This window comes from Notothenia coriiceps, unplaced genomic scaffold (genome assembly GCF_000735185.1).
Source record: "Notothenia coriiceps isolate Sejong01 unplaced genomic scaffold, NC01 NC01_scaffold00032811, whole genome shotgun sequence".
In the NCBI taxonomy this organism is placed as follows: Eukaryota; Metazoa; Chordata; class Actinopteri; order Perciformes; family Nototheniidae; genus Notothenia; species Notothenia coriiceps.
Window position 1 is genome coordinate 56,929 of NW_011365512.1, and position 15,998 is coordinate 72,926.

The following is a 15,998-nucleotide window of genomic DNA, read 5'->3' on the forward strand; positions in this document are numbered from 1 at the left end:
TCACTGCGCGGCAACGATACCTAACTGCAAGCTAAGAGCACGTACTCAAATTTCGTCAGTCATGCCAACTACCAAACAAGTCTCATCCGCCAGAGCCACCTTTGAGTAGGCGTTGTAGGGTGGTTTGCTCGGGTGATTAGTGGCTTTTTGTTCCTTTATGGGATCCGATCTTACATAAGGATAGTTTATCAAATACCTGTAACGTCAATCGTCTTATGTGCTACTACTGTCAAAACACGTCTGGTGCTATTATATTGCAATATAACGTGCAATTTCTCCTCTCTTGTTTGTTATTTTTATGCATTTACGTATTAGCTCCTCCGGTTAATTTCTCGTGGGACGTTTGATATAGTACTCGATAAAGGTCGTGAATTTTGTGAAAAGTTATGTCGGGTATTGGCGGCCAAGTCAAGGGGGATAGTACTCTTTACTTTGTTAGACGCACAACTACCTTCATGAAAGAAAGATAACTGCATTGGTAGGCAGGAGTAGAAAACTACCTCGTTAATAAAATAAAGCAGGGCAGTTATCGTGGCTAGGTGTGGCCCCGTATGGACGTAACGGTACTTCAACCGAAACTAGACACATTCAACACTAACAGTTTCCTTTGGCCTATTTGACAACCTACTATACACCAGATCTCTCGCGCAACTACCAAAACCAAATACCGTGCCGGACTGAACTACCAACGCTATAAGGGATTAGGCAGCCTTAACGTTTCAACTAAAAGGGACAACGATTTTAGCTTCACAACGGTTTAAAATAAAGGCCTGATTGCCCAATGAAGGACAATCAGGGCCCCTACAATAACGTAGGGCGTGATACAAGTGTTGTTCAAACTATGGGAGGTGCTAAATCGGATATAGAGAAACTAGTTAGGTGGCAGAAGGTAACAGAGTTTTGTAAGGCAGACAGTCGGTAAAAAGTCTAAGAAACCTTTATCCAAAGGAATGACTCAATCCTCAGGAGAGCTCCTGAAAATTTCGAGAGGTTCTGAATCCACGATGAAAATCCGGATTTTATTGAAACACTTAACGAGATCACTTATTTAATCCTCAGGATTTAAAATTCTGACTGTGCGGAGTAATACGAGATCCTCAAAGGTTTAAGCGGTCAATCCCCGTAGAAAATTCGGGATTTTAGGAAACAGCTTATGCCGGGGTCCTCACTCTCACGTGGACGACCCGCATTGAGATTGCAGGCTGCATCGCTTGGCTTCCAATTCTGGTTTGATTTCCAATACTGAACATGGGTGAATCGTGAATTAAACATTGCCTTCTATTTTGAAATGGCCTGTACCCAAATCCTGGCCACCTGTGTAAAAAAAAATGCCTTTGGAGACTGGCGTGCCAGGGGTAGCAAGGAACACTTCTCCGCCACTCCCCCCACAAAAGTAGACGACACGCTGATGGCCTTCTCTATATGTTGCCGTCCTCTTGTGCCGGCAGGTGGCGCCTCTTTATTTGTCTGTCACCGTTTGGTACGGTGGCCCCAGCAAGAAGCGACGATAACCACATAGCCCTTCCGTCGTCGCGGTGACATTGTCCGGACCGGTATACATGATGTTCGCAAAGTCGGTCGTAAAGGTCGCCAGATCACCACTTGCTATCCTTAGTATGAGTAGGTCTCAGCGGCTTTGTGAATAACTTTTAAGAAAAAACTCCTACGTAAAATGTTTTAGCGCGAGTTAGGAGCACTCCTAGCGGTAAGATAAAATGCTTTGTGAATACGGCCCCAGGAGTCTATCTTATCAGGTGGATAGCTCCCTGGAGCCGATCATTCTATGCTAGGGGCGAAGCTGGCTTTGACTGGTTATCGAATGCTGATTATTATCTTAGGAATAGTTAAATATTGAGGAGAGCATGAGGAATTCCGAGTTAGTTGGGCAGAGGATGTGTCATTATATGTATATTTGTAAATATATCAATTCTCTGGCCGTAGCTTCCAATAAATCTCCAGTGTCTGACATCAACTCAAAGCTCTTCTTTGTGCTCCTTGTGTTCTTTGCTCCAATCATTTCATCACATATTGGATGTATCCAATGTTTACCATAGAATCTGCACAGAAGCTTTTTTATAAGCTTGGCTACCGTAAAAAAGGAAAATATTAAAAAGGAGTTCCTAAGTAAATGTTGTGTTGCAGGCTGTAAGATTTAGAAACATGTTATAAATATTTGATCCAGATGTGGTGTTAGATTCTTGTTTGATCAATCAAAATCCACACTGAACAACAACAGTGTCTGCGGACAACAGTTAGCCTATTTCCTTCCTCAACATAACTTTTTCTTAAATGGTTCCCAATTGTACATTTAAATACTCCCCCCTCCAGATCTGCCCTTCAGTTACACACCTCCTGCTTGATGGAAATCTGCGACAGAGGAATGGACAGCCGGCGCAGTCTTACGCTGGGACATGCATATTCTTTCCTGGTTAAGGTCTCACAGGCCAGGGGAGCACACCAGTCATCAGGTACTGCACAAAAACATGTATAAGACAAATATGGTTAGAATATGCCGTGCAATATTGTGATTATTAAGTACATGCAAAAGATAAAAGGCTTTTCCTTCCCTCACATAAACTTGCAACCTATACTCGGTACTGTACTTAAAGTTTAATGCAGTGTTTCCCCTATATACAAATAGCAGCGGCACCTTTACTGTATGTTCAATAAAAGGTGTATTTTGCTAAGTCTTGAGACATTGCCACTGTATGTACTAGGCCTCAAGAGCCTTTCATGTGCTGGCAGACACATAGAAACATATTGGCGGGGCGCACTTCGCACGCACTAAAAAAAAACACGCGCTCCACGCTCACATTTTGCTGGGCCCACGTGCCTTAGCAGCGCTGCTATGACTCCATCCTAAGGGAAACACTGTAATGCCTTTCACTCTGCAATAGTTACCTTCCAAAAATATATTGAATCAAAAAATGTCTCTTTTACAGTAGAAAGCAGCCTATTTTGCCAAGTTATTCACCTCATTTGAACACATTACCTTCAAAGTGAATCTCAGGAACATCATCTGTTGGTTTAGGGGCGTTCACAACATCTTCAGTTCGTCCTTTCTTCACCTCTGTTCCTCTGCTGCCGACACACTCAATTTCAGTCAACCTGATCTCTGCTCTCTGCAACTTCATTTTAAGTTGAGCAACTTCCTCTCCTTTATGCCCCAGCTCCATCTGATACCCATGCAGACTGTTCTCAAAGATCAACATTATTTCAAAAACAGCTCTCCTCAGGGTGGAGTCCATGCTCGTGGTCAGCTGGGCCCTGAACCCTCTTATCAGGTCAGACATCTTTGAAGAAAGCTGGAAACAGGCTACAGATGTCCTAGATCCTTGAGTGATTCTGTACTGCTCCTTTTACACTCCCCCTAAAACCGATATATAAGAGATAAGGTTACAATTTAAAAATGTTATGAAATTGAACAACCCATACATTTGTGTTTACATGTTAGCACATGGCAGAAATGTTCCTTTGGTTTGAATGTATACAAATCTGCTACTAAAAAGGGTACAGTAAAACACAACCAAACAGGACACATTACATTTATATAAAAACAATATACATTTGGTCAGTTTAGCATTGTGTATATTTGCGGGCTCTGGGCTCTAAAACCCAGGGGAAGAAATTCTTCCTTTCACAGCAGCACAACTGCCTCATAGCTTTGAAGCATGAAGTACACGGGCATAGGTGACTTTCATTGAAATGTATCATAAATCTCCTTTAATTATATATATGTCATTATTATAACTTTGATTTTCTACTAAATGTTCTGAAGCTTTCAACAAACTGGGTGTCATATTGACCACTGTCAAGAAAATTATCATACGGATGTTACCTGTTATAATTAACATGTTTCTACTTAACTCCCGTCTAGCCACCGATCTTCAATAGCCTGTAATGTAGAATTCGATTGATTAAGACCTTCCCTTTCTTATTTATTTTCCTGTACAAAGTGATTGCTTTTATGTTGTAACCTTGTCAGAACTTGTACTACATTGCTGGTGCAAGACTGTCCTTTCAGATTGATTCTGTTAAATGATTTAACTGTTTATAAATAACACAACGTTGGTTTAAACTTGTAGATTTGTCCATTTTTTACCAGATGGTGATTAAGTGTGGAATGTCCACCAAATGAAAGTGTTTTAATCATATGATGGGGAAATGTTTCCACCGAAACACATAACGGTACTGTAACGGTTTGGATACAAACAAACCTGGAACAAACCCATGCTAGCATTGAGAGGACCGTCAGGAAATAACGTCATGTGTTGTCGTTAAGACGCCTCAATCTAGGTTTATGCAAAACGAAAAAATACTTTCGCAAGTGGTTTAAGAAGAAAACTTGGATGATATAACACATATTAGAATAACAAGCACGTTATCTTTTTTTGAACCACATTGCAGCCAGTAGGCTACGCCATGTTCTTGAATTACTAACTACACAGTTATTCCTTTCGACAAAAGATAGGTTTCTGAAATCCACACATGTCTTTTGAATGAACACAACTAGGCGTTGTAACAAAAAGGAAAGCCAAAATTGGTTACAAGCAAGTTAGACGTGTATATCAAATCCTCATGGCGGACAAATGAGATACTCACGGTTCGGGAAGAGGGGAGCTCCTGCCGCCTTTATGCGGTGATTTACCGGGTCCGAACCTCCGAAAACCTCACGACAGCAACAGTGAACACCGCCTCATCCACTGACAGCTAAATGCGTAATGTAGTTGTTTCTTGATAGTGAGTAGACGTGTACTACTAACCAGTGTATGTTACCAACCACACGGGGAGATAACCATACGCCATTTTCACTCCCAGGCGGGAAGGAAAGGTGACGTCGGAACTACGTCACTAAAAGAAAAGAAAAAACATGTTTGGAGTTGGACATAGACTGTATAAATGTTTGGACCCGATATGTGTTGTAACTAGTGATGATACGTATTGCGCCGAGGCTTCGGAGCGTGTGTCGAGTAATCCCCGAAGCTTTTTGTGAAGCTTATATATATCGAGGCTTGTATCGTTTTGGGCCAGCGACGGTGTTGCAGTCTTCTTCTTCTTCTTCTTCTTCTTCTTCGTCTTCTTCTTCTTCTTCTTCTTCTCTCGTTTTTTGGCGGATTGCAAACAACTTAAAAGGAGCATGAGTATGAATCATCATATCATTCCAACTCTTTAACCTATGATCTAATAAAAATAAATAAATCAACAAAAAACATGAAATAAATAAAATAAAAATCTATGATCTTTCCTGACCTAATGTTACATTCTTTTTCCTACCCCAGTTTCACTCAAGAAGGTAAACAGTGCCTTTCTGGTAGCTCTTACTCCATCTCCTTTTGTTCCCAAAACACCAACCACACTCCATTCCTTCTCTGCCTCTAAAACTTTAGCCTTTAGTTTTTCTATTTCCGCTTTATAGATGTCACAATGTAACAATATATGTTCTACACCTTTTACTCCACAGTTCCCACACTTGTCGCTGTCACTTTTCCCCATGATATACAGTGTACCATTCAAAGCCGTGTGATTTATTCTGAGTCTAGATATCGTGATTTCCTCCCTTCTGTTTCTTTCTTTATGAATATTAATTGTAATTGTCTTTTGTACTTTGTGATAGTCTTTGCTTTTCTGGTCTTTCTCCCACCTTTTCTGCCAGATCTCCATCCCTTTCTTCTTAATGACTGCTTTTCCTTCTCCTTTACCAAGTTGAACTGGTAATGTTATTTCTTTTTGTAGTGCACTTTTTGCTAATTTATCAGCACACTCGTTCCCTTTCACCCCCTCATGCGCAGGCACCCAGCAGAACTGCAGATCTATCAGGCGTAACAGGCTTCATTTCTTTTTGAAATCGATATTTTAAAGTCTGGGATGTATATACCAACTCCAACACAGAAATGAAGCCTGTTACGCCTGATAGATCTGCAGTTCTGCTGGGTGCCTNGAGAGAGAGAGAGAGAGAGAGAGAAGTCATAACAAGTGGTACAGGACAGGTAGACGACGTGTTTTTCGGATAGAAAATGAGCCAAACGCGAAAACGCAGCACATTGAGCACTTCAACCAAAACTCAGGCGGTGATAAAGCGCACCATTTGTAAAGGCAAAATATCCTTTAAAGCAGGGTCAACTAATAATCTCCATCGCCACTTAAAAACACAGTATCTAATATTAAGAGTTGCATGAATTTCATTCAAGGCAAGGCAACTTTATTTACTTAACACGTACAGAGGGTAAATTCAAAGTACATTCACTGACATGAATGACATGGATATGGCGCCACCTTGTGTCATGTTTACAATGCAGATTATTGACATTAGGTCTAGCAATACAGTCAATCATTATCCTGGTGATTATTTAGCAGATAAACCTAGTAACTCTCTAAAACCCTTTAAAAAAACGGCTCTTTTGAAAGGCTCTTTGAAAGGAACGGAGCCATAAGATCTGGCTCCCTTCAAAGAGCCATAATTCCCATCACTATGCGTCAGTCCTCAAAAACAACTTGTAATGACTTCCCATGGAGGCCAACAACACATTCTGCATGCTTTGAATATGCAAATACAGAAGATAAGTGAAGAGGGAATATGTGCCTTACTGTTCATGTGGGTGTTTTAAGCAAACAGCTTTTCACCTCTACTTTCTACCTAAAAGCTGTTGAACTTGCGAGGCGGAGAGCGGCTCATCGGGAAGCTAAATATCAAATCAATATCCTTCCCGTCATCAAGTGCATCTCAGCGGGGATTTGATGGCCGACAAACACAAGCACAACTCTCTCATCTCTCTTTTTCAGTTATTTTCCATTTGATATGAAGCTGCAGAGATGCTGTGCCACTTCTTCCTCCTCCTCCTCCTCCTCTTCTGAGAAAGCCTGTCTCCCTCACCTCCTCTTTGATGTTGGCCGGCTCCTCCCTCTCACCGCTGAGGCTGCCCTCCCCTTCCTCGTCCTCCATCATCCCTCCCTCATCCTCTTCATCCCCGGGGTACTGGATGAGGTACATCTCCCTGGCCTCCTTTCCCCCTCTTCCTCCTGCTACCATCCCCACAGCTCCTCCTCCTCCTCCTCCTTCCTCCCACACAACTCCAGGCCAGCGTTTGCCATAGGCTGCTGCCGGGCCCTTCTTTGACTTGCCTCCTGTGGAGAAGAGAGGAAGACAAGGGAAGGGTGGGAGGGAGGTGAGAGAGGAAGGAGAAAGAGTGCAGGTGGGCAGGAGAGAGGGAGGGTGAATAATGAGGGGGAGATAGATAAGTGGGAGGAGATGATTGGAAAGGCCAGGAGAGCCAGAGATAGAGGAGAGAAGAGGGTGGAGAAGTGGGAGATGAGGAGGAGGGTGAGGAGGAAGAGGGGAACAGGAGTAGAGAAGAGGTTGGGGGGAGGGAGAAAGTAAAAGGAGCAGGGGGAGGAGTAGTGAGCGTGATGAACGAGTGAGGAGAGAGTGGGCGTAGAAGGACAGACGAGAGAGAGGATAGAAGAGGAAACCATGTGAAGGGGAGGAGAAAGCGAGCGAGGAAGAGAGAAGGAGAAGTGGAGTTGGTGGGGGCCATAGGGGAAAGGGGGAGGAAGACAAGGGGGAGGACAAGTTGAAGGAGAGACAGAGGAGGGGTGAGGATGAAAAGATGAAAGAGTGAGACAGCGAGAGGGGAGGTGGAGCAGGAGTGTGTCATTATGGTGGTGATGTGAGGAGTAGAGTGGAGGTGGCGGGGGAGGAAAGAAGGGGGTGTGTGTGTGTGTGTGTGTGTGTGTGTTGTGTGTATGTGTGTGTGTACGCGTGTGTGCGCAACGTGACGAAGGAGAAAAAACAGCAGGAGGAGGTGGGGGAAGGGAGAGAGGAAGGAGGCGTGAAGTAAAGAGGAGCAGGAAGGGGAGGAGGAGTTGGAGAGAGACAGAGGAGGTGGGGGGAGGGAGAGGAGCAGGGCAGGAAGGGAGGGAGGGAGAATGTGTGCAAATTCACATAGGAGTGGGAGGGACAGAATGCAGCGGAGAGGGGGAGGTGAAGGACAGAGGGAGAGAGTATGAAGAGGAGGCGGAGGAGGAAGGAGGGAGGGAGAGATCAGCTCCTGCCAGATGGTTTCCAACAAAACAAGTGCGTCTCCACATAAGCCCTGACTGCACAACAAGAACCTGTTTCTCACCACACAGAAACAATCATACTCAATATTGATGTTTGAGCAAAGTGTCATTTAAATGTCATCAGAATCAGGTTTACACATACAAGGAACCTGCCTTGGTGTATGTGCATACATAAACAGTTAAAGAAGATACATTGGAAGAAAAACGAACAAGACGAGAAATATTTACATTAAATATATATACACTAATTGACTGGGTAAGGTAATAGGACAAAAATAATAACATTAAATGAAATATGTGCAGTATTGTTACCAAAAGTGAAAAGCTGTGCAGATATGAAGTCGCTTTGTATGTGCAACATATTCAGAGGGTTGTGCAAGACTGACAGTAGGCTACTTGAAATAAATACAAACTAAATATATGACAAACTAAAAAGGTGGTGTAAACCTGCTAGTTTTGGAAGGTAAACCTAAATCCTAAAGCAATACTTACGGGCCTCCGCAACTTTTCGTTTCTGCCGCCCTCCAGCCCGCTCCTCCGCCGCCGACAGCCCGGCGCTGCGGCGCTGCGCGGCCCAGCCCATGCCGTACTTGCGCTCGGCTCTCAGCTTGTGGTCGGTGAGCCTCAGCCGCTGTTTGAGAGCCTCGTTCTCCTTCCTGTTGAGGGACAGCTCCATCAGGTAGTCGTTCACCATATCCTGGAAGAGTTTGGAGATCTCGCACACCGAGGCACGGATCAGACTGTCCATGACAGACGTCAGATGCGTCTCAAATGTGGACACCGATTCTTCCATCATCGTGGCCACAGGTTCAGACCTGGTTCAATAACAGTGTGTTACCATCACGAAAGTTACACAGTCTAATGTCATACATAGCTTAAGAGACACTGCATGTATCCATGTTATGCCTATCGCCAATGTCATGTACAAATATTAACTTTATTAGTTAGTGAGCAGCTGCACAATACATAATATCGACGTAATTTGTGACAGTGATTGCACACATGGTTATTCCACCTCTGTTATCGTTTACTTAAACTAAAGTAATGCCTAATTTAAGCTGTGTAATACCACATACAAGTTAGCTTGTTATTAAACGTGCATTGTTATTGACACACAGTAATGTAAAAGTGGTAGAGGAGGAGCAGCGTCTCCGTCAGGAAAGTGATCGCGTTAGCAGCCTGGCTAATTTAGCTCTGTATACGTACCGTTTCTTGGATGAAATGAAGAATAACTTGGAGGTGAATCGGCGACAGACGGTTTGATTTCACGGATCGCAGATATGCCAGGTCGATGTTCATGAGCAGAGAGACGCGGTGACAAAGGAAAGCGCCATCTAACTTCTGCCCTCTCTCTCCGTGCCACTGTTTTCCCTCTCGCCTCCTTCTGCTCTACTTAATGATGCTGGAGAACACTGCGCATGCCCAGTACCGTAATTACCCTCCACTCAAGAATAGCCGCACCCTGGAAAAATCAACACATTCAGGATTTCATGCACCACTTTGTATTTATTGTGGTCTTGACAGCAGTGTTAAAGTGTTAAGTAAATTGGAAAATAATAGCAAAGAACTACTTAGCTTTCTCTTGGTTGGCGTTTTGGTTGGAGTGTGAACAGAACAGTGTCTTCCAGACTGGAAGGAGGCGCTGTGGTCTCTTTGTCTGCCAGCTCAACCACAGAAGAAGAACAGCTTTATATTTTTATTTTATTCTGTGCAGAGCAGAATCCGGAGTCGCATCAGCAGCAGCAGCCTGGGAAGGGAGAAAAATAGAAAAAAGGAGTAATCATGCCGATGTTCACAGTGAACACCAACGTGGCTAAAAGCGATGTACCGGCGGCTTTGCTCTCCGAAGCCAGCGAGCAGCTGGCCAAATATATGGGCAAACCTCCACAGGTAAAGTAGACCCTAATCCTGCACAATATCCTGATGCTCAACGAAACAGGGGCTATGTGCCTTTATTCTTTCCTATATGTATTACCTTGGTAAATGTAACTTCTCTGCTTTGTGCAATATGACCCAAAACAAGCAGCTAAAATAAGGGATATACTTCCTGCACAAGTAGGTTATGTAAACACAGTAGGCCTATTGACTGTTAGAATAGGTAGATGCATGATCAGTGGCGTCAGTTCACTAAACCCACAAGTTAAAAGCGAGTATCTATAATTTCAAGCAAATTGATGCTATATACTACATATATTTTTCTATTTTAAACGGTCAACAAATATTTAATACACAATCTTAAGATTTTTTTAACGGTTTTGTTTTGGTCACTTTTCAAAAACATTCTTCGGTATTGAGTTGCAGTGTAGTTATTTGGATTCACAACTCCAACATTTCCAAAATCCTTAATTTATATCTTTAGCTTAATATTGAATATATGCTGAAACTACAATAGAGTTTGACGTTCAAATAGGTTAAGAACCAGACACTCTGACAACAGTTGTGATTGATCCACATTCACCCAATGTAAGCTAACCTCAGTTGTGTGCCTCTTTCTTGCATATACCAGTACATTGCTGTGCATATCAACCCTGACCAAATGATGATGTTTGGAGGAAAGGGCGACCCCTGTGCACTCTGCTCCCTTCACAGTATTGGAAAGATCAGCGGTGCTCAGAACAAGCAATACTCTAAACTCCTGTGCGGACTGCTCAACAAACACCTGGAAATCTCTCCTGACAGGTAGGATACAAACAGCAACCAATACATATACTGCAATAATGTGAGAAGCAAAGTGAACATGGTGACAGAAACATATAAAGCTCAATGTTGTGCTTCCTTGTCTCCACCCTCCTCCGTCCTCCTGCCTGTGAGTCGGAATTAGAAGTATGTTCAGCAACTCTGATCGATAAAAGATCAATCGTTTTTGCGTACTTGCGTGACACATCTGTACAATTTGTAAATAAATGAGTGGTCATGAACACTGAGATCATTAAATACAGCGGTATAAACAATGAACAGTTGAATCGGATTTGCATCAGGTTCTATTTTATTCACGTTTGGTAAAAATTAAGTCTCCCGCGCATTGATGTCTCATTTTGTTAAAAGCCCGTTGCCTCGACCACTCTCTCTTTGTGTCTCTTTCTTGCCGGATCTGCTTGCATCTCAGGTGGGAGGAACTAAGACATGAAAGGCATAAAAGAAGGAAACAATAATGTACAAAGTCAAACTGAGAAATAAGAGGAGGGGACGGACAGACATAGAGAAATACTAGTGTAACGCGCATACCTTGCTTACTGTTAATGTCTTATCTTAATATCCGATTTCTCTTTGTGTCTATTTCAGGATTTACATTAACTTTACAGATATGGATGCAGCCAATGTGGCCTGGAACAACAATACCTTTGCCTGAAAAGGAGGTCAACACACTGAAATAAAAGATAATTCCAGTATTTTCCTGTATGTACGAGCAGAGTTACATTTGGCAACATGAAGAGTCAAAGACACAGGTGTTAATTTAGAGGTGACTATACTGTATGACTAATTTGAAGAGGACTTAGCTGGACCTTTTTGCTGATTCTTTTCCATTAATATGCAATAAAAAAAACCTGCAGAACCTAAATAATTCTGTGTTTTCCTTGAGTGTCTAGCCTGACAAAATCACCGTACATTTGACAAGATCCCTGTTTTTTTATTAGATTCAAACACCCATTGAAACTTACAGAACTGCAGATGAATGAAAATGCAGACCAAAACAATAGTAGGCACCTAAATGTGAAGCAGCTAAATGGAATTTGTTCATGAATCATTCTTTTGGTTATTTAGACGTGTGCTTTCCCTTAGCCTATTTAGCCTGACAGATATTTGTGGCATCGGGCATGACTACCTCCCTGAGCTTATGAACGATCTGAAAAAACATAGGAAGAGACAGAAAGTCCTCCTTTTCGCCTCAAAGAAAAAATCTTAATGAGCTGTCAATCGTTCATGCTGACGTTGACATAATGGGTGTCATTTATTTTAGCTAAATCCTATCTATTAAAAATGATATAAATCAATATTTAATCCCTTGGCAGTGCCTGTTTTGCTATAGAAATGTCCTTTTCATGTTAGAAGCCATTTAATTAGGTCACTGCCATGTCACAGCAGACAGATGGTAAAAGCTGTGACATCCATATTAATCTTTAGGTGGCACCCCTGTTTTAGAGTTTTGAGCACATGCAGATATGGCCAGCCTGAAAGGCATCTTAATATGCAGGGTGGGGAAGAGTACGGCAAACCTGACTGCTGGCATACAGTCACTTTTCTGTGTTCTGTTTTGTAATGACATGGTGAATTCCCTAATCCAAGACTTTTAATTAAATCTTAGTGTCGTAATTGAAATTTGATGGATAGCCAGAACTCTCTTTTTTCAGTGTCAAAAAGTACAAATCACCAAGTATGCCTTTACTATAAGAGGCAGTTCATCCACTTTCCTTTTAAGTATTCTTATATTGTACATGTTTTAATTTGGTGTATGTGCAGGACTGGGGGAGTTAGTTAGTTAGTTAGTTACCGTTTTACATTTTATTTTTTTATTTACTTGCACTATTTTTTCTGTGTTTCTGTTTTATTGTGTTGCACTGTTGGAGGAGTCTGTGACCTAAGATTTCCATCGACATAACTACACTGTAGCTATGTACGTATGACAAATAAAAGCCTTGAACTAGTTACATGTAAAAGAGTTAGGGTATTACATAAAAAATGTAATGTAATTTTAATCAGTTACATGGAAAAAATAATACGTATAATATAATAATAATACAATTACAATAACTCAATTAAAGTAGGCCTACACGTATCTCAAAATTGTACTGTATCATGTTTAAGTAAATCTACTTACTTCCCAATGTTGTGGATTCTACAACTCCTCAGACTTCGTGGGCTCTCCGTTTTATAACGATTATGGCCAGCTTTTCCCCTCACAGTGTTGTCCAGGCCATGTTGGTCCGTGTAACCAAATGGTAGCAGACTGTGACACGGTATGTGCTTTAGAAGAACAACGATTGGGGTGTCCAAACTACAAATACGGTCCTCAGCTAATTCAAAAAGTATAATGAAATATGGCCAACAAATGAAACTTGTGCTTGTCATATATTGTACTTCTAAAAATGTATATATAAAAATATATATTATTTATATAGCACCTTTCAACACAAGGCAATTCAAAGTGCTTTACAAAAATGAAAATGGCATTTAAAAACAGTTTATTTTTTCAAGATAATAAAATAAACATTAAAAGACAAAAAAAAAGATTAGACAGTATTCATGTGTTAATAAGCCAATTTTTCAAATACATTTATTAAATTAAAGTTGGAAACATTTTCAAACAAATCATAGTTTACAACAACAACAACAAAAAGCCCAATAACTTAATTACATAACAAGCTTGAAATATAGCCTTCATATTTCCTCTTTTTATAAGCAATCTGAGCTTCTGTTTTAAGGAATGAGCTGCTAACATAATAAATGAAACCCTATGGAGAGCTGGGATGTAGGCTGTAAAGCATTTTCAAGTATCAAACATAGTTGACCTACATTTTAATGATTTTGCTAACTTATAACTTAATTGATAAGGCAATAGACATCCTGTGAGTGGCCCAGCCCTTCGTATATTTTCTGTATGTGGCCCTTGGTGAAAAAAGTTTGGACACCCCTGATCTATGTGAATGATCCAAAACCGGTTTGTAATTTATTACGTTTTATCCTACCCTTTTTTTACCTACACTATTAATTTTCCGCAGACGATCACAGGTTGCTTTCCAAAGATCAAGCAGCTGATTGACGAAAACACATCGGTTATTGTCGGAGTCGCCTGGGAATTGCAGCTCTGGAGGTATGACCCTTTTTTACTTTAAGTTAGACTGAGATGCACCAGAGAGAGCAATACATTATTCATATTCTACTTACTTGCATGTCTAGTATCTATGATGGAGAATGAGGGCCATCGTAGGTAAAGAATAAAACTTCAAAAGAGGACAACCTTGGCTTTTCTTTGAGATGAAAGCGGTTCATTTACATAAGAAAACAACTTGATTATTGTCTGTGATTATATCATAAAGTCAAACTTTTGCAAGACATTTTTTAGAAATTATTTGTCAAATTTTACAATGAAACAAAAATAGCGAAAATGTTGTTAATAAATCAAATTGTGAACAGGGAAAGCCACACGTTTGCGAAGGGATGCGACAGAATGGACATGTGCATATGTGCGTTTTTCCATTGTGTTTCTGATGAAACTTAAAATATCACCTAAACTAAATTAGCATTATGTTTTCTTTTGAAAAAAAATACATTTCCTGCCTAGATGCTTATGGCAATTCTGGTGTGTGTTTCCCCATTTATTGCAAAGTTTAATTTAAATACATCATCCACTGCGGGCATTATATACATCAAGGTGATGTACTTTGCAATTTGAGGCAATGAAGTTCCTTGAAAAACTAACAAAAAACATTGGTGTTCCAATAATTGTTGTTCAGAGTTTTAAAACATTTTTTATTTTATTTTTATAAATGTAGCCCCTCTCCCGCTCCAATATTATTCATATTTTGAACTTGCAAAGACCTCAATACGCCCTCTAATGATCAGATATTACGAACGCATTTCTTATAGCTTAGCTTATAGCTTTCTTTTAACTTTTATGTGTGTGTTTAACTCATATATTGATTCTCCTCAGATATGTGCCATAGCTGTTGCCATGATCCGTTACTGCAGAATAAAATCCAGGGGGAACTAACTGCAAATGGAAAAGGATCGGTCTAATCACTGGAGCATTTACTTCCTTTATCCCCTCTAGAAGAATGAAGGGCTATGATTGTATTTTGCTAAAAATGCCTCGTTATTAAAGATATCAGATATTTTGAAATCAGAACGACTGAATGACATAACAAATCAATTTGTATTACATTTAAATCTATCTAATAGATGCCGCACCTGAATGATCTATTTCCTAAGAACAAAAAAAGCTTCACATACTGCCTACTTTATCAAAAATATTTAAAATATCATCAGTCACTCACTAATGTACCACATGGCCAGGTGATGACAAAGGCTGGCATGCAGAACACAGGAAACACTATTGTAATGTTGTTGCCATGATGCAGCTTGTGAAATAGCAATAGGAGTTATGCATTATTTCTATGTATGTTGTGTGGTGATCAATTTTAAAATAATGTATAAGGTATTTCGTTACCACTTTACAATAAGACTACCCTTATAAAGGGTTTAAGAATAGTTTGTAATTCATTTATTAATTAGGTTGTGAACACTTTATAAATCATTAATATATCTTTTATAAGACATGAGATAAACAGGGCAACTGTGACCGGTTGCTTGCCAAATAGTGAGCCCACATTTATCTGTCCTGCTAAGCCTTATTAGAAATGGTAGTAACTCATTAATACATGGGAATGTGTTTTACACTTTACAACATTTGGCAGTTATAAATGTTAGTAACTCATAAATAAATGGTCATAAAGAGATGCCAAGAAACATCAAGATGGAAGGGGGGGGGGGAATCAACTCAGTGAACAACAGATACCAAGGATGCTGGCTGATGAAGAAAACAAAGTAAGCTAGCCAATAGACTTAGCAGTACAGATAAATGTGGGCTCACTATTTGGCAAGATGACTAAGCCTTGTATTGGCTGCCTATCTTACTTAGTCTTCTTCATCAGCCAGCATCCTTGGTATCTGTTGCTCACTGAGTTGATTCTCGCTAAGTAGCCAATATCAGGCTTAGTCATCTTGCCAAATAGTGAGCCTGTGTTGATGTATTAAAACTATGTTTGGTTTATAAATGGTTCTTAATGATTAATAAAGTGTTTACAACCTAATTAATAACCTAATTATAAACCCTTTATGAATCCTTTATAAGGGCAGATGAGAGAGCATCAGGAGCGAAGGTTCTCAGAAGACCTGGCCGAAAAACACCAGAGCTGGGAAACCAAGGCCAGTTTGATGGAAAC

At 40.6% G+C, this 15,998-nt stretch overlaps 3 protein-coding genes and 1 long non-coding RNA gene across 4 annotated transcripts in view; 2 read left to right on the forward strand and 2 right to left on the reverse strand.

The window, feature by feature from the left end:
- Positions 1–4,985, reverse strand: part of LOC104961159 (putative zinc finger protein 840) — a 9,301-nt gene extending 4,316 nt beyond the window's left edge. Inside the window, exons 1-3 of the mRNA XM_010789393.1 lie at positions 4,603–4,985; positions 2,993–3,370; positions 2,350–2,471 (exon numbers count right to left, since the gene is read on the reverse strand). Coding sequence (XP_010787695.1) covers positions 2,350–2,471; positions 2,993–3,293 — 423 coding nt within the window. The 5' untranslated portion in view covers positions 3,294–3,370; positions 4,603–4,985. The remainder of the gene's footprint in view (positions 1–2,349; positions 2,472–2,992; positions 3,371–4,602) is intronic.
- Positions 4,986–6,396: 1,411 nt separating this feature from the next.
- On the reverse strand, positions 6,397–9,613 carry LOC104961160 (uncharacterized). Its single transcript, XM_010789394.1, has 3 exons — positions 9,265–9,613; positions 8,551–8,873; positions 6,397–7,122 (listed from the first exon to the last, which is right to left on the reverse strand). The coding sequence occupies exons 2-3, from the start codon at positions 8,852–8,854 to the stop codon at positions 6,764–6,766; spliced, it is 663 nt and encodes a 220-aa protein (XP_010787696.1). The 5' UTR covers positions 8,855–8,873; positions 9,265–9,613; the 3' UTR covers positions 6,397–6,763.
- An 86-nt stretch (positions 9,614–9,699) lies between these two features.
- Positions 9,700–11,617, forward strand: mif (macrophage migration inhibitory factor). Its single transcript, XM_010789395.1, has 3 exons — positions 9,700–9,948; positions 10,565–10,737; positions 11,341–11,617. The coding sequence occupies exons 1-3, from the start codon at positions 9,841–9,843 to the stop codon at positions 11,405–11,407; spliced, it is 348 nt and encodes a 115-aa protein (XP_010787697.1). The 5' UTR covers positions 9,700–9,840; the 3' UTR covers positions 11,408–11,617.
- A 1,289-nt stretch (positions 11,618–12,906) lies between these two features.
- LOC104961163 (uncharacterized) lies at positions 12,907–15,219 on the forward strand. The gene is made up of 3 exons (XR_800067.1): positions 12,907–13,013; positions 13,776–13,867; positions 14,708–15,219. It is a non-coding gene; the product is annotated as an uncharacterized lncRNA (long non-coding RNA).
- The last annotated feature ends 779 nt before the right edge of the window (positions 15,220–15,998 follow it).